Source organism: Grampus griseus (assembly GCF_964374135.1).
Source record: "Grampus griseus genome assembly, chromosome: 19".
NCBI lineage: Eukaryota > Metazoa > Chordata > Mammalia > Artiodactyla > Delphinidae > Grampus > Grampus griseus.
In genome coordinates this window covers 2,363,101-2,384,903 of record NC_139013.1, presented here as the reverse complement: position 1 = coordinate 2,384,903, position 21,803 = coordinate 2,363,101, and the positions used below count along the sequence as shown (strand labels likewise).

The 21,803-nt window shown below is 44.7% G+C and overlaps 1 protein-coding gene across 1 annotated transcript; it reads right to left on the bottom strand.

The window, feature by feature from the left end:
* Positions 1-463: 463 nt before the first annotated feature.
* Positions 464-21,289, bottom strand: LOC309836635 (uncharacterized protein; the record flags this gene model as incomplete). Its single annotated transcript, XM_082676742.1, has 9 exons — positions 464-4,996; positions 9,476-9,571; positions 9,918-10,029; positions 10,743-10,906; positions 12,770-12,865; positions 12,975-13,101; positions 19,814-19,905; positions 20,358-21,128; positions 21,277-21,289. 9 exons carry the CDS (start codon positions 21,287-21,289, stop codon positions 3,291-3,293), a joined length of 3,177 nt encoding a protein of 1,058 aa, XP_082532868.1. The 3' UTR covers positions 464-3,290.
* Between the last annotated feature and the right edge of the window lie 514 nt (positions 21,290-21,803).

The window sequence follows — 21,803 nt, the reverse complement described above, 5'->3', positions numbered from 1 at the left end:
GACTCCCAACACAATCATAGAAAGGTCTGACTTCAATGCCTTTCTTAAGGTCAGAATTTCAAGTGGCCTTTCACTTTTAATTATCTAATTTCATTGTAAACAAGCATCACACTTACTTTTGGAGCTAGCATTGCTCACTGCCTTTAGTTTTTGGTAAGAGCTATCCAGCCCCTTGTGTGCAGTGAGCTTATGATCCTGCTACATCATGACTATCCTTTCCTAACACAACACAGGATTACAAGTTTCTCTGTCTTTTAACCTATCTCTTTCAATCAGCCCTTAATATTCTGCTTCTCTGTAGTCTGAGAATCATCCTCTAGTACCAATTTCTGTATGAGAATAAAAGATGACTCCAGCTTAGAAGTTAAATATTGAAAGGATACCAGATACCTTGAAGATTTAAAGAACTAAACAAAACTAGGATGTGAGGATGCAGGAATCATTTTAATGGATCAGACAGGTAGAGATGCAGAAATCTTTAGGCTGCTGCCAAAGGATGACTCAATTCCACATATTTGCAGTCCAGGAGTGATCTTCCATATCTTTATAATAGCTGTTACAACAAGTGGTCCAACCAATCAAAATGAATACTAAAAGAAAACATCCCTTATGGCCCATACATAAAGCCTAATATTTGCCTCATGTCTCCGGTCAAAATACAAAGAATGAAAAACCTGACTGGCTTAATTAGAGCCATGTGTGACTGGCAGTCCAACAGTACAATACAGAATGAAGGCAAAGTGACAACAAAGAGCTAGGAAAAGCATGTGTTAAAGACAAAAACAGATTTCAACATATATACTGAAAAAAATATATATATAGACACACACACATATACACGCACACATATATATTCAATATTAATTTTGACTCTATGACTACAAGATTATTTTACACATAAAGTTCTGCAAATCACATATTGCATTTAATATATTGTAGACAGACAATACTCCATAGGAGCATATGTAGAGCTTAATCTCTTTCTGCTAACTGGACAATACTGTATTGAATAATCACAATTTAATCAATCTGCTTGGCAGGATACTGAAATCCTATTTATTGTAATTAAAAAGATTTTGCAATAAACATTATTTATATCTATATATTTATTCCATTGGGATGAAACTCCTAGATCTAGAATTACTGTTTCAAAAGGAATGCATATTTATAGTGTGGATAGGTCATGCCATATTGCCACCCCAAACAGGAGGAGACAAATCTACACTGGTAATGATGAACAACCTCCTGTTTTGCCACAATAACTAGTATGGGAAATTAACTGCAGTTTAGATTTTAATCCATCTGCGAGTCAAGAAGATTCGTTTTAAATCTGTAATTTTCTGAGCAACAAGGTTAAGAACCTAACAAATTTTCTTTATTCGAATTCTTCCACTGTGACACGCCTGTTGGTAAGCACTGCCTAGTTCCCCGACTGCTTTGTGTCATAGCACTCTGTTCTTAAATGACATATTTTTTCATGTGTTGTGTGTATTTTCTGCCAGTTGCCTCTTACATCTTTTTTGACACGTTTCACCATATCGAAGTTTATTTAAATCTTTGTACAGGCCAGCTTACTCTCTTCATGTCTTCCAGGGCTCCATGTCCTACTCAGTAGAGCCTTCCTCCTTTCTGTGTTCGCCTCTAACATATTATTTCATAATTAGAGCCGATAAATACAACTGTATTATATTTCTCTGTAAGGTCTAGGTATGCTTCTCTTTGTGGAGAGTGGATAATCAATTGTTACAACATCATTTCCCCAATAATGAAACGCTAATCTTATTATATACCAAAACATTTTTTCAACGATTTTTTTTTTTTTCTGGCCACACCACGCGGCAGGCGAGGTTAGCTCCCCCACCAGGGATCAAACCCGCACCCCCTGAAATGGAAGCACAGAGTCCTAACCACTGGACCGCCACGGAAGTCCCACCAAAACATTTTTTAAACGTCCTGCTATGTTTGACAAATCATCCTTCCTTGTGTGGTTTTCAGCTAAAACTGTCAGAGCAAACATATCCTACTGAGACTCTATTGGGAGTGACAATTTACAAACATTTTAACAGTATTACTTCATCTAGAAAAATATAGTATTTCTTTTTATTGACATTTCCTATTGTTCAACAGTTTAATAACATTCTTTCACCTCTATTCATAAGTTGCTTTATAGTTTTCCTTGTTTTTGATGGGAGAGTTGTATTATCCTCATAAAAATAATTAGAACCTTTTGTGTATTTTTCTCTGCACTGGAGCAGGAGTCGGCACGCTTTCTCTGCACAAGGACAGAGAGTAAATATTTGAAGTTTTGCAGGCAATACTGTCTCTGTTGCAGCTACTCAGGTCTGCTATTGTAGAGTGAAAGCAGCCCTAGGCAATATGTAAACAAATGAGCATGGCTGTGAGCCAATAAGACTTTATTTACGGACACTGAAATTTAAATTTCATATAATTTTCATGTTGTCTTAAGCTATTATTCTATTCACTTGTTCCTCCATTAAAATAATTTTTAAAATTCAGATCATGGGCCATACGAAACAGTGAGGCTCTGGCCATGAGTCATAGTCAAGATTAGTCTGCCTCAAGGTTAGTGGTTCTTTGAAACTTTAATGGAATTCACGCATAAGCCCAGGTGACTTTAAATGATCAAATCTTGCCAAATTTTCTAATACATGTCAGAAGGTTTAAATGTACGCAGGTGAACCTTGTCTTCTCCTCTGATTGTTTCAGTTCTTTTCTTCCAGGTGGCCTCCTCACCCATGTTCTCTACACACTTTCTAAGACTGTTGTCAGATGTAATTTTCTCACCAACAAGGTCACAGCACCTTACACTTTATGCAGATAAATGAAAAGCTATAATACTAACTCAACATTATGGAATCAAGTTTTAAACCAGAACGGGCAAAGCCTCACTGTCTTGAAACGCCTGTTCCTGACCTAATATCCGGCTTCTCTTAGCTTCATTCTATGCATCATTTTCAGTCAGAGTTGCCTATGGTAACTTTTCAATGTCTGAAAACAATGTTTTTAAAAGAGCTAACATTACTGAACGCTTAGTATGGACCAGCCATTGTGCTACACACATCTTATGCATTAATCAATATGAAGGATCTCAACATAAGTGTTTACATGAGGAGTAAATGAATTGTTTTCACTTAAAACAAAAATCTTCACGTTCTAACTGCAACAATGTGAAGAACAAACTTGTACAGGACAAGAACAGAATAGACAGAAAGAGAGAGAACAGGTTTTAAACTGCTGGAGTGGTCTATCTGAGCCACAATGTCTCAGGACTATAGTGATGGGAGTGAGGGTGGATTCCAGAGAAACTTGGGTAACAGATCCACAGGATTTGATGTAGCAGGTAAAGAGGGGCGTGCAGGTGACTCTCCAGTGTGGATTCTCTGATGTGCAAAGTGTGTGCTCTGCCTGAAGACCTTTCTGCTTCTCTTATGGTTGTGGGGTCTCTCTCCCGTGTGCACTCTTTTGTGCTGATTGAGGTGTCCGATTTGGATGAAGGTTTTCCTGCATTCCTTGCATTCATACGGTTTCTTTCCAGAGTGAATCCTCTGATGGACGCTAAGGGACTGCCGATGGCTGAAGGCTTTGCCGCACGCACTACATTCGTAAGGTTTCTCCCCAGTGTGACTTCTGCGATGACAGATGAGGGACGACTTTGTCTTGAAGGCCTTCCCACATTCAATACATTCGTAGGGCCTTTGGCCAGTGTGAAGCCTCTGGTGCTGAGTGCAGGAGGAGTTGTCGCCAAAGGCCTTCCCACATTCCATGCACTTATAGGGTTTCTCTCCCGTGTGAACTCGCTGGTGTTGAATAAGGTGTGTGGTCTGGCTGAAGGCCTTCCCGCACTCCTTACACTCATAGGGTTTCTCTCCTGTGTGAGTTTTCTGATGCTGTGCCAAGTGAGCCTTCTGGGTGAAAGCTTTGCTGCAGACCTTACAAGCATAGGGCTTCTCTCCGGTATGAATTCTCTGATGGGTGGCCAGCTGGGAACTGATGCTAAAGGACTTACCACATTCCCCACATTCGAAGGGCTTCTCACCAGTATGAATCCTCAGATGGCTAGCAAGGTGTATATTCTGCCTAAAGGCTTTCCCACATTCTTTACATTTAAAAGGCTTCTCTCCAGAATGCACCCTTTGGTGCTGAGTGAGTGAGGCATGATGGCTAAAGGCTTTTCTACACACCTCACATTCGTACGGTTTCTCTCCTGTGTGAATTCTCTGATGGACAGTCAGGGATGAGCCATACCTAAAGGCTTTGTCACACACATCACACTTGTAGGGCTTCTCTCCAGTATGAATTCTCCTGTGCTGATTGAGTCCGATGTGATCACTGAAGGCTTTCCCACAGTCGATGCAGTCAAAGGGTTTCTCCCCAGTGTGATAATACCTCCAGTGACGGATAAGGGATGTGTTCTGTATGAAGGCTTTCCCACATTCCATACATTCGTAGGGCTTCTTGCCGGTGTGACATCTCTGATGTCGGGCAAAGGATGAGCCGTCACTGAAGGCCTTTCCACATTCCTTACATTTATAGGGCTTCTCTCCAGTATGAATTCTCTGATGCACGGTGAGGGATGAGCTCTGGGTAAAGGTTTTCTTACATTCATTACATTTGAAAAGTTTTTTTCCTGCATAGATCCCTGCATGTTTTATTACCACTGAACTTGGGGGGAAAGTTTTCTTAACTGAATCACAGCGGTGAACTCTCTCTTCTGAAATGTCCAAGTGGAACCATCTTCCAGATTTGTTATACGGACACTCTCTTTCCTTAGAGAGAGTTTTGTTGTGAGTGACTGCCTCCTGCCTGAATTGTGTCTTCTGACCTGCCAGCTTCCTTTCAAACAGACCCTCAGAATCCCAGCTTCCTCTGAAAGTGGAACTCTCTAGGTTAGTGTTTGAAGTTCTGTCCGTTACCACTTCAGCAAATGAATCCTGCTTCGGAAATAACTCCTGGGTCTCATGTATAGACTGCTGGCCTGAAAGATATCAAGAAAAGAAACAAACATTTCTTTTATCATAGGCTGGGAGAAAAGGAATCTACTAAAAGGAAAACTGTGAAGAAACTCACTAATTGGTGAATTAAACCCTAATTAAACCACATAAATTGTGCACCTCTAAAACATGTGAACATGCAGTCTACAATGTATGTAAGACGACCCCAGACTGGATTCATACAGGAACCCAGAGAGGTGAATAGAAAAAAAGATAAATGTATGTGGAATCAGTCACACATCAGAAGCATCAGGAGTCGGAAAAATGTTCTGTAATCACATCACCTAAAAATACAGTCTATGACAGTCATTCTCTTCACCCTTTCTCACCCCTGGCTATGCAGCTTTGATGCCAGGGCAGTCATCATGTCACCAAAGTTGTTCCAAGAAGCACACCAAACACAAAAGGACAGTGTATTCTATGACGTTCATTAAGAGTCCTGAAAGCCCAATCACTCCCCTACAACCAGAAATGGTGTTTCTGTCAACTGTATCTTATTTGACTGATTTCAACAGAACCTACAGTGCCAACTGATGGCTAAAGTTCAGCGGTCACACAGAAATCATTTTTACACTGACCTGCTTGCTTCTGCAAGCCTGACAAAATCGTCACTTCTTCTCTGGCCATTTAAGTAATGGAATTTCTCATTCTGGAAAGACTGTTTCTATAAAAATAGTGAGTGCTGATATTATATTTGATTACATCATACACACCACTGATCGGGTATATGGCTTACCTCAGACTACAAGCTTGCAGGGAGGAATGATTATGTCTGAAATCCCTTTGCTAAATCACTTAGCATGTACCAAAAACTTGTGCAAGTAGAGCTATATCACAATAAATGTACAGAGATCAAAGTGGTGTTGGGGAGAGAGATGATGCAGAGAGCCAGATGTTTGGGAAAAGATGATCTTTAAAAAAGGAAAATAAAGTATTTTTTTTAATGGCATCTAAACACTGAAAGCTTTCCTTCTTAGGTCAATAACAAGACAAAGATACCTGGGAAGTTCCAGCCAGAGCAATTAAATAGAAATAAAAGGCATCCAAATTAGAAAGGAAAAAAAAAAACTGTACTTGCTGATGATATCATCCCATATATAGAAAACCCTAAACAATCCACAAGAAAGGTATTAGAGCTAATACATCAAGTCATCAAAACTGCAGTATACAAGATCAACACACAAAAATCAGCTGTATTTCAATACACTAGGAATGAACAATCTGAAAAGGAAATTATGAAAATAATTCCATGAAAAATAGCAGTGAAGGAATAAATTATTGAGGAAAAAAGTTACCTTAAAGGGTGCAAGACTGTACACTGAAAACTACAAACACTGCTTAATAAAATTAAGAGCCAAATAAATGGAAAGACATCCTGTGTTCATGGATAGAAAGACTTAATAATGTATTCATGGAGAGAAACAAGGAAGAATTAAATAAGCAACAGAAACAAGACCAAACAAATTTGTTGTACAGTACAAATGGGAGTAATATATCTATTAACAGAAACAAAAAACCATGAATGAAACAAAAATCAAAGCTAAAGCTTCTATAAATGAAGCTACCAATCTAAAATACTGGATAGCAAGAAACACCACATGCAACCTTTCAAGCCACAGGAAATTGGGGGAAAAATATCACATTTATAAAACAGGATTTACATTCATGCTATATACAAGCAAGGAAATATGACCCAGCAGAAATGTGGGCAATGGGCATGAAGACATCACTAACAGAGTATAAACCCTGAATGGATTTAAACACATGTATTCACAACCTCACAAGTAGTCTGCAAAATAAAAATTAAACAAAACTCAATTTTCACCCCACAGCTTGGAAAATATTTAAAAAAACCCAAAATACTATTAGTGAAGATGTATGGAAACAGGTATTCTCATATATTGTTTACCAATGGTGTTACAGCCTGTTATTATGTTCATGAAACTTAAAAGACATGTATACTTTGATCATGCAAAGAGATATGAACAAACTGGACCACAGTTTATTACAGGTGAAAACCAGAAAAAACCTAAAGGTTCAAATATCCTCAACAGTAAATTAGTTAAGTAAATTATGGTATTTCCATATATTGTAATACTAGAGAGCCACTTAGATATAAGTTTCTGTCTACTTTCTAAGGATACAAATAGAAGGAGAAATCATAAAAGTAGTAATATATTAGACTATATAACATTTTTAAAGATTTTATGTACAACTTAAAAAATTCTAGTGAAAAGAAAAATACTTATTACCATATGTAAAAGATAGTTTGAAACAATACATTAAAAAATTAATGTTCACATTAAAAAAACCCCACTGGGACTGGACTGGCAGTGCAGTGGTTAAGACTCTGCACTTCCACTGCAGGGGGCATGGGTTTGATCCCTGGTTGGGGAACTAAGATGCCACATGCTGTGCAGCACAGCCAAAAAAGGAAAAAAAACCCCAAAAAACAAAAAAATAGGGACTTCCCTGGTGGTCCAGTAGTAAAGAATCCGCCTTCCAATGCAGGGCATGTGGGTTTGAACCCTGGTCAGGGAACTAAATCCCACATGCTGCGTGGTCATAACTACTGGGCCTGTGCACCTCAACTAGAGAGCCCGTGTGCTGCAAACTGCAGAGCCCACATGCTCTGGAGCCCATGCACCACAGTCAGAGAGAGAAAACCCACACGCCACAACTAGAGATAAGCCCGCGCACCGCAATGAAAGATCCTGCATGCCACAACTAAGACTGGACACAGCCAAATATTAAAAAAAGATCAAAAACAAAAAAAATTTAAGACACAAATAGAGAAATGGATATAAATGAGGGACATTTTACAAAAGGATAAAGACAATAACAAAATTTGAGGAAAGTATTCAACTCATTTTCATAATAAAAAAATAACCTTAGGCTATAATCTTTCACCAAATAATAAGCTAAACATTTTCACCAAACTACCCAATGCTACGATGATGCAATTAAACCCATACATCTAGTCATCTGGCCATTGCTAGAGTCACTAGAACAGAAAACTCTCAGAGCTCAGCAGATTTTCACTTCCAGGGATACAGGCATCCCCAAAATGTACAGCCTTCACTAACATAAAGGTGCCTGTTATATTTTTAACACCAAGAAATGTGACGCAACCTAATTGAGCAGTGGCACACGGAACATGGAACTCACGTGAAAACACTGGTACGCAGGACAGAACGCGAACTCTATTTCTACCACATAAAACAACATATGTGTTCATCAGGGCTTGAAGGGCCTGAAGTTGTCTTGTTAACATATTGTGATTACAGGTTATGATTTTCTATTCCTTTCCCAGACAGGTGACAGGATTACACTTTCTGAAAACCATTATTTTCAAAAGAAGTTTCTTTTCCTTCCTTGTGTATCGAAGAAACGGCCCTCCGCCCACGTCTTCTTGCAATCCACCTGGCCACCCTCTCCAACCCAGACAAGGATTCTCTGGGGGGAACCCTGTCCTTTGCCTCTTTAAGGCCATGTTGGGAATTTCACAAGCTCTGGTTTATGCAAGTCATCCATGCACATGTCATATTTGATGTAAATATTTGATGGCTGAGGACAGAAGTGTAAATTCCCTCATTCTCCAATCGCCTGCCAATGTCAAGCCAAGTGGCTCCCTCCTTCAATTTGTGGTTCTTACAGGAATGGATGCATCACGAAGTGAGTGGCCATGTGACTACGAACATCAGACCTTTGGAAGACAGCTCCAGAAACCCTCGGGGTCTGGAAGAGATCATTTAAAGAACCAAGTGGCTGATCCATGTCTGAGTGGCCAAGGACAGGAGCAGAGCTACAGGGAGGAGTTATCAACCAAGAGAAGGTGGGGTGGGGGGGCAAGGAGGAGGGGAGGAAGGAGGAGGGGGAGGAGGGGAGGAGGGGAGGAGGGGGAGGAGGGGGAGGGGGAGGGGGGAGGGGAGAGGAGGGGGAGGGGAGAGGAGGGGGAGGGGAGAGGAGGGGAGGGAAGGGGGAGGGGGAGGGGAGGGGGAGGGGAGGAGGGGGAGGGGAGGGGGAGGGGAGGAGGAGGAGGGGAGGGGAGGAGGGGAGGGGAGGAGGGGGAGGGGAGGAGGGGGAGGGGAGGGGAGGGGAGGAGGGGGAGGGGAGGGGAGGAGGGGTGGGGAGGAGGGAGGGGAGGAGGGGTGGGGAGGAGGGAGGGGAGGAGGGGAGGGGAGGAGGGAGGGGAGGAGGGGAGGGGAGGAGGGAGGGGAGGAGGGGAGGGGAGGAGGGAGGGGAGGAGCGGAGGGGAGGAGGGAGGGGAGGAGGGGAGGGGAGGAGGGAGGGGAGGAGGGGAGGGGAGGATAATGTAATTTTCAAAGCTCGGATCTCAATCTTCTTTCCAGACCCGAGGACGTGGTGGGCTTTCTCTGTACGTTAGGGAGCACCTGGCCTCTTTGGTGAGAACTACACTCTGGCCTGCAGTGGCATTTCCACCCCAGGCCTCTCGCGCTCACCTGGGGATGGGCCTCTTGCCAGCTCTCCTTTCACCACCCAGGGTTCCTTCCCAAGGTCCAGCAAAGAGACCAAGTCTGGCTCAGACACACAATGTCCTGCACATGGGAAAAGACAGTGGTTTCAGTCATACCCTTGGCATTCTTAAATGGACAACCAATTCCTTGGCTTTGAAGGAAGAGTGCTTTATTACAGGAAGGACCAGGAAGAAAAGTGAAGAGTATTTTAAGGATATTGAAGTTGATGCTTCAAGTATGACAGAGATACTAACTCTCAACTCTACAAACGTCACACTCTTAAGAATTGCGAGTAAAAATTCAACCCAGTGCTTTGGAAGACAACCCTGCCACCCCCCCCCACCCCCCACCCCCACACACAATTCAAAACTGAGGAACGAAAGTGGGGGCTCCTGAAGTTTCAGATTTCGGAGAGGAACATCCTTACCTACTGCCCCCAGATTGTGGTCCTCCCACACAACATTCTTACAGAAACTCTTCCGAGTTGGGTCTGGCTGCTGGGAGACATCTACGGCCATGTTCGTGATGGTCACCAAGCCCTGAAATGGTACAAACACATTTCTCATCAAACCGTGCTCGTGAACCCACGATGGCTCTGTGGGGTGGGCTGCATCCACATGCTGTGATGTACCAAGAATTTTCACTAGGTTCTGAGTGATGCCGGTCACTTGACGACTGAGCTAGCTATGTCGTATATGTTTAGGGGGAAAGAAAAGAAAAATAGGGGAAACTGTGCCATGGAGAATCTATAATTTCTTGGAGGAGAATGAAGATACAGAGAGTATGGATTTTCTGAAGTTCACTGGAGGCTTCCTGACGTTCAACACACGTTCAATTAAGTCTGCAGAGGGTTTTTCTCTCATATGAAATCTCTGATGAAAAGGAAGGGTTGAGATCCTATTCAAAGTCTTCTCACATCCATTACAAGTCGAACATTTCTGATTTAAACAGACTTGTTTACGACTTGCTGTGACCCAGTGTTCCCCCTTGTGTGTATCAAGACTGCAGGTACTCTCTCTTCTGGGGGGACACTCTGTCGGTATGCAGCCCTGGATTCCAACGGAAACTTCTCCCACACTTACTGCAGACAAGATCGCTTTCCTAAGGAAGGGTTTCTTTGTGAAGGACACAAGGAAGCTCCTGGGAGTCATCAGCACTGCCTCTGTAAGTGCCTTACTAGGAATCTCGCCAAGTCTACCTCATGCAACTTATCTGTAAGCGTGTCTCCCCTTCCATTTACACCCTGACTCACCAGATGCCTCTCCAACACAGCACTGTAACCCCAGTCTTCCCCTAGAACGGAGCACTCCAGACTGTAGGTTGTGGGCCTCTCCATTAGCACCGCCTGGGATGACTTTTCTTCACAGAAGCTCTTCTTTGAAGATAACTCCTTGGTCTTTGGCAGAGCCCGTGAGTCTAAAAGATATTTTTAAGAAGGTAAATATCTCTTCGATTATATACCAGTATGAAGAAATCTTCCAAAATGTAATCAGATGGGAAAAAATCCTCAAAAAAAGTATACTGTTTCGAAAGCTGTTTTATATGACCAACTGGCCTTCCATTCCCAAATTTGTGTAGCTTTAACCCTAAAGGACACAATGTGAGTTTTCACACCTAAAGGTTGACCAAGTAGTGCATGTTATGGTTTTAGCAGGAGACTGGAGAAAGAGATCGAAGTGCAGGAGGTGAGAGAGCTCACAGAGATTTAAATCTAAGATAAAATGTGGCCAAAATAGACAAAGAGGGGCAGAGCCTATTGAAGGAAATGCTATATGATCCTTATCTCAGCGCTATTATGGAAGTCTCACTTTGACTCTTTCTCCATTTTATTTAGCAAAAATTTCTTCTCTCTCTTTGTTTTTAAAAACTAACGTCTCCTTTTTTTTTTTTTGATTACAATGCTAACTAACCAATGTTCAGATTCTGGCCTTAAAAGTACAAGTCTTCAAAATCAACTACAGTCTCAGCAACAGAAGAAGGGTCAACAGAAGGGAAAAAAACAGTTCTGTCTCAGAAAACTGCTCAGAGAATGTGATTTAGTACCATGATAAATGGAAAACTTTTCCCCAAAACGCCATTCCAGTTCTCCTGGGCCATACGATGACCCATGTGAGTCGTCAGAGTTTGTAAACTGTCCTGTTGATACAAACTTTTCTGCCGAAGTACGCTTTGAACAAAGAGGTCTTACAAGATTCTCAATTCTTTAGAAATGGTAGTCAGTTCCTATTACAGGAACCTCCAAAAGAAATCTGTAATTCTGATTCCTTGTCTTACTTGGTTAACTTGCTATTCCAGAAATAGTGTTGTGGTTGAAATCTCTGTACTCCCAAGTGGTATAAATATGATGATATCTGCATCACAATATCTGCAGGAACATACCATCAAATCAGAATCAGTGTCCTTTCCTTCTGAGAGCCAGTCGCCCACCTGTGTGCAGCCTGTTTGCACGGGGGAAGTCCGCCTGGACCCCAGATGGATCACGGCTCAACACAAATCCTCTCCTGAACTACCAATGTCTTTCTTCTCGTTCTCACCTTTCTGCTCAAGGCTCTACTCTTGTACCTTGTTTCCCTGGCTTGAAACCGGGAATAACTTTTTTCTTCCTCTTAGGTACCTATTTACACTAATCATATGTAGGACAGTACTTTCTACTGCACTTAAGTGTACAGAAATGTCTTATCGCCCCTACGGGATGGTTAGTTTTCTAACAGCTTATGCTCATCTTCCCAGCCAGCACCTGGTGGGCTCACTCAAAGCTGACGTGCAGTAACAATCAGTTAAAAGAAGTCTGTAAATGAAAGTCATTTCATCAAAGAGAAATAAGATAGTAAAACCTACATCAGAATCAGCTGAAGATTTTTAAAGAAAGTGACGACTGTGTAAGTGTGAAAAGCAAAAGGGTAAGACGGGTGCTGGGAAAACATGAGATCCAGAGGACAGGACAAGAGTTACAAGAATTGTAACACGACTTCCCTGGTGGTCCAGGGGTTAGGACCCTGCCTTCCACTGCAGGGGGGAGCGCGTTTGATCCCTGGTTGGGGAACTAAGATCCCAGAGGCTGCGTGGCATGGCCACAAAAACAAACAAACAAAAAAGTTACACTTGGTTGGGGGGGAAGCAGAGGTGGAGAGAAGAGATGGGGAGAAGGAGAATTTGCAAAGCCCAGGCCTAGATTTTCCCTCCAGGCCAGAGGCTCAAGGCTGCTGATGATCCCAGGTGTCTGAAGGCGCGGAGCTGCGACTGCCATGGCCTCATCCCACCTGGGTCTCCCATGCTCACCTGGACACCCGCCTCTTGTCAACGTTCTCTTCGCCGCCCAGGGCTCCTTCCTCTGTTCCAGTGAGGAGATCATTTTGGGCTTAGAAACACAAAGTCCTAAATATGTAAGAAGAAACGGGACGTGGTCATGCTGTGGGTCTGTCCTTGGCTTGAAGGAAGAGGATGGTGCAGGGTGTGGTGATGAGGAGGGAGGGGGGGCCTTTACCCAGCGAGACCAGGCTCCTGTAGTTTTCCAGCATCACACTCCTGTACAGACTCCTCTGAGCAGAGTCCAGCCACTCCCACTCCTCTGGGGAGAACTCTACAGCCACATCCCCAAATGTCACCAAGCTCTGAAACGACAAAAGCACATTCCTGCTGGACCAGTGCTCAGGCCCTGCCCCCCAAATGCACAAGTCGAAGCCCCAACCCCCCATACCCAGAAGGTGACTGTATTTGGAGACGGGGCCTTCAAAGAGGTGACTAAAAGTTAAATGAAGTCACACGGTTGGGCCCTGATCCAATCTGACTGGTATTCTTGTTAAGAGGAGGAAGAAATCAGGGATGGGTGAGCGCAGAGGGAGGACCATGTGACAACAGAGCGAAATGGCGACTGTCTACAAGTCAACGAGAGGCCTCAGGGGAAACCAACTCCGCTCACCCCTTGGTCTTAAACTTCTGTCCTCCAGAACGGTATACTGTTTGTTGTTTTAGCTGCTCAGCCTGTGGTGTTCTCCTTATGGCAGTCCTTGCAAGTTAATATAGGGGCCTAAGGGTTACCCCCTTCATTTTAGGTAGGAGATTATACATGTAAGGGAAAATACCCAGTGATGTGGATATCTAGTTAATTACTGGACAGCGGGCCTCATTACACTGTAAACTTCAGAGGAAAGAGAAAAATAGAGAGCCTCTACCCTCGGAGAACTCGCAATTTTGTGCTGGTGACAGGAGGTACATACAAGAGAAATATGTGACATCAATTAGAAACAATAAACAACGGAGGCTAAATTGTTCCACGCACAACAGGTACCAGAGCGTTTTTTACCAAGAGGACAGTCCATGAGGACATCCAGCCCTGGATCAGCACAAGAATGGGGAAACAGGAGACACTGCTTTGGGAAAGATCCCCGGTGTTCTCATCACTTCCTGCAAGTAATGATAAATTCTTCTTTCTCCCGGGGAAAAAAAAAAAAAAAAACGAATGGGGAAATAAACCTGGAGGTGAACATCACATGACTAAACCCCAAACTGTGTTCTAAGGATTTCTATTTGCTTTTAGTGTTCATCACAGGTTGAATGTTCATTTAAAACAAACTAACCGAATTCTTTTTTTCTGAAATAAAGATGAGTGTATAATTAGAATGAAAAATACGATAAAGCTTTTCATTAATAAGATGCCTTTGAGAATCAAGGTGTATTGTACACCACAGGGAATACAACCAACATTTTATAATAGTTATAAGTGGAGTATAACCTTTAAAAATTGTGAATCACTATGTTGTCAACTACACCACAATTACAAAAAAAGAATCAAGGTACCATCTCAGAGAAGCGGGCAAGTATCGAGGAGGCATTGCAAGCCCGTTTACGACTGGGTCTGCTACTCATGCACTGCTGGTGGAATTTTATGTGGCATAATTTTATGATTTCAGTGTACAATGCTGATACATCCTAATGTATTTTGAACATTTATTCAATTCAAACTCTGACCCCCAGAATCTGAGGCTAACAGAAGGTATATTTAAATATCTGGCAGCCTTGGGATTTTCAAAAGCATAGACTCAAATCAGGAAGCAAAAAAGTCCAACTACCCCGAAGGCTGAATTAAGGACTCTGTCCACTCACCAGCTCTGAAACCTCGGCTAGTTACTTAACCCCTCTACGTCTCAGTTGCCCATGTTTAAAAGGGAAACATCAATAAAACCAACCTCACAGACCGTGCCATGGGTTAAAAAGGATAGCACAAGCACGGCGCTCAGAACGTGAGGTGCCTTGTAAACACCAAATGAACGTTCGCTCTGCCGACTCTGACCCACGGCTCAACCTTTCCATTTAAATTCTACCAGCAACGAAAGCGCCTTGGAGATTTGTTATCTGTTGAATAATATATAATACTATCACACGTTCTTTAACTTGCACCAACTTTGAAGATTTTTAACTGAACTGTGTAAACGGTTCTGTGAGTGGTATCTTGCTTTGTGTGGAGATGGTGAAGTCCCGATGCAGGGCTCTCCTAAGCGGGAGACGCCAAGGCCCCATAAAACACAGAAAACACCTGGTAACACTTGCGGGAAACAGCCGGGAACTGCTTAGTCAGCCTTGAGCAAAGACGTGCTCAAATGCAGGCCAGCTCACAGCAGCAAGTCCTCAAGTGAGTGCACCCAGCCTCAAAGGCAGAGGAACGGATTTGCTGGCTGAGTGGCTGGCAGGAGCGCTTACCTCACTAGGCAGGCTTGGCTCTCGTTCCCCGAGTTGTTCACCCTGATCTGTTACTGACCTGCATTTTGCACCTGCGGTTCTTTAAATGCCTTCAAGTTTTGAAAACTGCGCGAGACTCAGCAGTGGAAATATTTAGGTATATGAAAACCCAAACATTTCGAAACGTATGCTAAGTGACATAAGCCAGAGAGAAGGACAAAAACTGCATGATCGATCTCACCTATATGTGGAATCTAAAATAGTCCCAACTCTTAGAAATAGAGAGTAGAATGGTGGCTTCCAGGGGCTAGTGGAGGGGGAAATGGGGATGATCAAAGAGTACAAAGTTTCAGTAATGCAGGATGAGTAAGTTCTGGAGTTCTAATGTACAGCACAGTGCCTATAGCTAAAAATACTGCACTGTATTCTTTTCTTTTTTGGCCACACCCCATGGCTTGTGGGATCTTAGTTCCCCAACCAGGGACTGAACCCGGGCCGTCAGCAGTGAAAGCACGGAGTCCTAACCACTGGACCGGCAGGGAATTCCCTGCACTGCATTCTTGAAGTCGGCCAAGAAGGTAGGTCTTATGCTAAGTGCTTTCACTGCCAAAAAAGTAAAAATACTAAAGAGGGAAGGGAGGAAACTCTGGGAACTGATAGATAAGTCTATGGCCTTGATGGGGGTGCTGGTTTCATGAGTATGTATTTACCCTCAAACTCAGCGAGTTGTACATATTAAAAATGTGCAGCTTTCTATGTGTCAATCTTGCCTCAACAAAGCGGTTTAAAAACAAACAAAACATTTCAATGCAGATTTTTTTTTTGGCAAACATTTTCAATTGCGTTCAAAGACACAGGTGCTGAGACAGAGGCTACTTTTCTGCTTCTTTTCTGACCCAATTCTAAAAGATGGGATTTTGGGACTTCCCTGGTGGTCCAGTGGGTAAGACTCCGTGCTCGCAAGGCAGGGGCCCAGGTTCAATTCCACATGCATGCCACAACTAAGAGTTCGCATGCCACAACACAGATCCCACGTGCAGCAACTGAGACCTGGCACAGCGTGAATGAATGAATGAATGATGGGTTTTTTCAGGTTCCAATCTTACAATTCTAACTGCCTACTCCTTGGCTGGGAAGTCTTGTACTTAAATTTTTCAGATATTCAAATAGCTTTCTGATATTCCTTACTAAATGAAACAAAATATATACATTATATGTAGTATATAAATTGTATATAAATTACAGTATCTTTTAAAATATCTTCACAGGATCTTTACAGTAACTTTATAAGTCTGTTGGAGCCAGAGAAAATGCTGCCTATTTTTCTAGCATTTGTTACTACTTTGTTATTGGTAAAACTGGAATTTGGGGGCCCTTAAAGAGAAGAATACAAGTTCAAATATTTTCTTATACTTGGCAACTGGGTTTTTTTGGTTTTGATTTTTCTTCTTAATAAGAAACATCCCCTTCCCCATCTCTCCAATCTCATATTCCAGAGGGACCCCAAAGTAACAGTATGTGCATATCCTTTTAAGACATTTTCCCAGTTTATACAGATTGCTCCTTATATACGGAATCAATGACTTTTGTCAGCTCTTTGTCTGAATGTTTGTGTCCCCCTAAACTTCCTATGTTGACATCCTAATGCCCTGTGTGATGGTATTTGGAGGTGGGGGCCTCTGGGAGGCCCACCCTCATGAATGGGATTAGTGTCCTTACAGATGAGGCCCCAGAGACCTCCCCAGCCCCTTCCACCATGTGAGGACACAGCGAGAATGTGCAGGTCCTGGTCTTATTCCTGTTGCCATCATACAGACGTGCAGACTTTCAGGTGGGTTTCACAGGGTCATACTACACCACGGAGGAAACATACAGGTACAGAATCTGTACTGATAATATGAAATTGATCTGGTGCTTTAACTCTCAAACATAATAAAGATGAGATGAACTTTAAAAACAAATAAAAACCAAAAAGCAACCTTATCCTTACAGAAAAATACTTTGTGTTAACATTTTACAGGAAAAAAAAGAGTAAAAAGTATTTTACAGGAGGGACTTCTCTGGTGGTCCAGAGGTTAGGACTCCATGCTCCCAATGCAGGGGGCCCGGGTTCGATCCCTGGTCAGGGAATTAGATCCCACGTGCTGCAACTAAAGATCACACACACCGCAACTAAGACCTGGTGCAGCCAAACAAATGAATAAAAATTAAAACAAACAAACTAGTTTAAAAAAAAAAAGTATTTTACAGAAAAAAAATGCATCAAAGGGGTTTTTTTTGGTTCAATTCAATTCAGTTAATTTTTAAAATACACAAATGAAAATTCTGTAATAATTTTTTTGATGGGGGTAAAGTTTACTTTTTTTTAAAGTAAAAAAGTAAAATCTAGAATTCTAGCTTTTGAGACCCTACTGCTGTTCCATCCACATATAATTTTTAAAGTATTTTGCTTTCATGTAACTTTGGTAAACTTTAATCCACAGGAATGAAAAACTTCTGGGAATATACTCATAGAAAGTGATCAGAAATAATGCACATTTTCAGGTATAAAAAGTATCATTGTAATGCTATATTAAATAGTGAAACATTGGCTCCAGGAGAACTTTAAGACTACATTCACACATTCATCCACCACCTATTTTCCATATCAGGCGCTGGGGCAAAAGAATCCAAAATCCCTGCCTGTGTCAAATGTACTTTGTGGTACAAGAGAATCAGACAAGAGAAAACCAGATAAACTAAGTATATAGTATATTGAAAAGTGCTAAGAGTCTTAAAATGTAAAGCAAGGAAGAGGGATGTGAGGAATTTGGGTGGGAGGCTCTGAAATTTTAGACACAGTGATCAGGAAAACGAGAAGGCAACTTTTGAGAAAGTAAAGTGAGTGACGGGGGAGTGTGGTAGCACACGTCAGAGTTCAGGGGGCCGGGTCACTCGGGGCCCTGTCAGTCACATTAAGGAGCTGGCCTTCATTTGGGAAAGCCATTGGGGCGTTTGAGCAGAGAGTGGCAGAACAGACTCCTCTGGCTGCTGCATTGGGAAGCGACCATGGGGAGCATGAGTAGACGGGGCCAACGGCAAGATAATGAGGACCGACGCGGTGGTGGCAGTGGTGATAACTGTCAGATTCTGGGTACAACATGAAAACAGTGTTGACGGGATTTGCAAATGGACCAAACGTGGGAGGTGAGGGCAAGAGAGGAGACAAGAATGACAGCAGAGCTTCTGACCTGAGTAACTCAGAGCATGAAACTGCCACAGAGACAGAGGCAATTGTCGGGGGGAACCCCAGGAACCTGGGTCTGGATGTATTAGGTTTGTGTTACCTATTCGACATTCATGTGGAGGAGTCCAGTTGGACACAGAGGCCTGGAGCTCAGAGGAGAGATTTGGGCTGGAAAGGCGGATTGGGAGAAGTCAGTGCTTGGCTGGTCTGTGCAGACAAGAATGGGCTGACCTCCCCAAGGAAAGTGCTGCAGACAGACAAGAAGAGAGAGCCAAGTACAGAGCCCAGAGGCACAGGGACAGCTGTAGGTCAGGAGGGTGAGGAGGAACCAGCAGTGAAAGCTGAGAAGTCAGGAAGGTGGGAGGGCCAGGGCGAGCTCTTTCAGGGGGTGGCAGTTACCTGTTTTTGTAAGTAAAATTTTATTGGAACGCAACCCCACCCAATCACTTACATATTTTTTGTGGCTGCTTTAGCTCTACAAGGCAGAGGGAAGTAGCTGCAGCAGAGACCTCACAGCCTGCAAAGCCTAAAATATTTACTACCTGGCCCTTTACAGTGAAAGCCTGCCAACCCCTGAACTATTTCAAACGCCAACGGTCGTCAAGTGCCAAAGAAAATCAAGAAAGACGAAGAACTGAGCACTGCCTTTGGTAATGTGGATGGAGATCACTGGTAATCTATGCAGTCTGGGCAACTGGAACCCAGCTCATACGTTTATGAGCTGGCGATCACATATTTAGGAGACACAGCTGACAGAAACAAAGAATTTATTAGCATTCTAAGAAGGAACGCAATCAAGTGAGGAAAAGACAGCCTTCCATATTGCACCAGGGCTGCCCTTTCCTCTTCTGTCTGCCAAACCTCTCCCCTCCCTTCAAAACATGGGGCTCAGAAATCACATCCTTACTCTTCCCCGACAGGCAGCTAGGAGCCAAGAGTTCCTCCCGCTTACTCTCACAGTACCTGGTCCTAAAACTCACACTCAGAACCTTGTATGCTTCCATGACTTTCCACCCACAGGCTGTGAGCTCCTTGGGAGCAGGGGCTGGGGCTTAGCCATCTGTCTCTCCAGGGGCTGGCACAAAGAGAGTACCAAGCACACCAGGTACAACACAAGGGGCTGTCCTGTTTGCGCTAAGGAGTACCTTTCTGCTCCGTCAGAGTCCCTCTGAGAAAAGCTGCACAGGGAGGGGCTGAATCGTTTCTTCAATGAAGAACGAACTCTGAGTGGGATGAAGAGGAAGCAGGGAGGGAGGCCCTGGGCTGTCCCTGTAGCCCGTCACTCACCAGAATGTGAGGAAATGGGAACCAGCTCCCCTGACAGGTCTCTTAGATTGAAAACTTTTGAAAGAAAATAAACATTATTAAGTCCTGAAAAGCAAGCTTGCATTTCAGAGAGGACAGAGGAAATGCCAACTCACCTGGGAGGTGGCTTGCCGTTCAATTTCTGTCCCTGCCGCCTCCTGCTTGTGTCTCCTCACCTGGACAAAGGCCGTGTCCCTGGAAGGCAGAGCTGGGGGAAGAGAGAGAAGTAGCTACAGGCCAGATCTACACCACGCTCCCTTCCTGCTGAGTCTTAAACGACAGCTGTAAATCTGAAACGGATTCAACAAGTGGAGCGTCAAATGCTCGAGCATGAGTAGGATGGGACCAGTTTTGAAGGGTCACCTGGGATGTGGTCGCTACTCTACTAGGGGCTGTCACGGGTAGGGGGGGTGGTGTCTTCTCTCTAGGAGCCCTGAAACAGGGAGGTGGCCGGTTAGAGTGATCCTGTACCGCGGACTGATGCTCTCGGGTTGAATTTCCAGGCCTTTGGATGGCCCCATCCAACAGCCCCGGAGTCCAGGGACGCCATTCACTAGCACTTGGGCCCCGAGAAGCCTCCTGTCCCAGACCCCACCCTCCCCTCACCCTGAGGGGATGAATTCGTCCCCGTCCACCCGCCGGGCCACCTGTCACACTCACCTCTATTCTCAGGCCCCGTAGTCGCCGCTCCCCGCTGGCCCCTGGATGTGAAGCCACTCCTTGCGCGCGGCCTTCCCCGGGCAGGGCAAGGGAAAGCAACCGGGGTCCCCGCGCTCCGGCCGCGGCCCGCTCCTGGCTTTGTGCGGGGGACGCCTCGCTGCGGTGGGGATCCCAGGCCGCGGGCCCGCGCGCTCGCCGTCCCCCGCATGTCACCACCGTGCGCGCACACGCCCCCGGGGTCGCGAAAACACACCCAGCCCGCCCGGGCACGCCGGGCACCCAGCCGGCCCCGCCCGGCCGGCCGCCGAGCCCACCACCCTGCCTGGCCAGCTGGAACCCAGGTGGCGGGCCGCCGCCGGAAGTGAGCGCGTCCGTCAGCCGCGGCGCCCTCTGGGAAACGGAGTCCCGGCCGGCGTCCCGGCGGCGCCAAGAGGAGAGAGGGCGGGAAGGAGAGGGCCCGTCTGGGCCTACACAGCGTCCGTCGACTCGGCCCCAAGTCAGCGGCTCCTGGCCCTTCCGGACCGCGGCTGCCCAGGTGGTTGTCCACATAGTAACCGAGTCTGGCCGGAAGTACAGGCCGCGCCGCTAGACAGGACAGCGCCCCAAGGGCTTCTGGGAGTCGCTCCCGGCTTGGAGCGCGCAGGAGCAGTTGCAAGCCGGGGCGGGGCTTATGGCGAGGGGCGGGGCCGCGGGGGACTTTGATGCTGTCTCTGGGCGGGGCAGGTGGTGTGGTCCTTGGAGTTCGTTTCTCCCGGTTGTCAGCCAACAGAACTGGGGGATGTGCGGTGGGGGAAGGGCAGGGTCCAGAATGTGATTGTGATGGGGTGTGTGTGAGCACAGCGTGTCTTCGTGTGTCCGGTCTGCATCCCACCTTTCACCTGAGGTGGGTCCCCTCTGCTGATACAGGGGCCTCCCCCACCTCCCACACCCATCCTCCAAATGCCAGGCTTCAGGGACCAGCAGGAGTGAGCAGTCTTCCCCCAAACTTTCCCCTGGGCTGGCTCCTTTTTGTCATTAGCCTCTCATCTCCTGGGAGAGAGCTGCGCAGCCCCGCAAATGCCACCAACGCCTTGTCAATGAAAATAATCAATAAATATATAATAAAAATAGAAAAGAGTTTTATTTGCGCCAAACTGAGGACTATAGCCCAGAAGACAGCCTCCCAGATTATTCTGAGAAATTTCTCGGGAGAAGCATGGTTTTCAGCACAGTGTTCTATACTGTCAGAGCAAAGAACATTAGATAAGTCAGAGGTACATTTCTTCAAGGTTTCAAAACCAAAACCAAACTAAACAAAAACAGACCAGCGCGTATACAGCGAGTATACAGAGAGTCAGTATGGCCTTGGCACCTGGGAAGGGAGTCTTATTGAGGGAGGACCAGCATTGGCATCCCAGGAAGGGAGGCATTTAACCTTTCTTTTTAACACATTCTTTACTTCTGGTC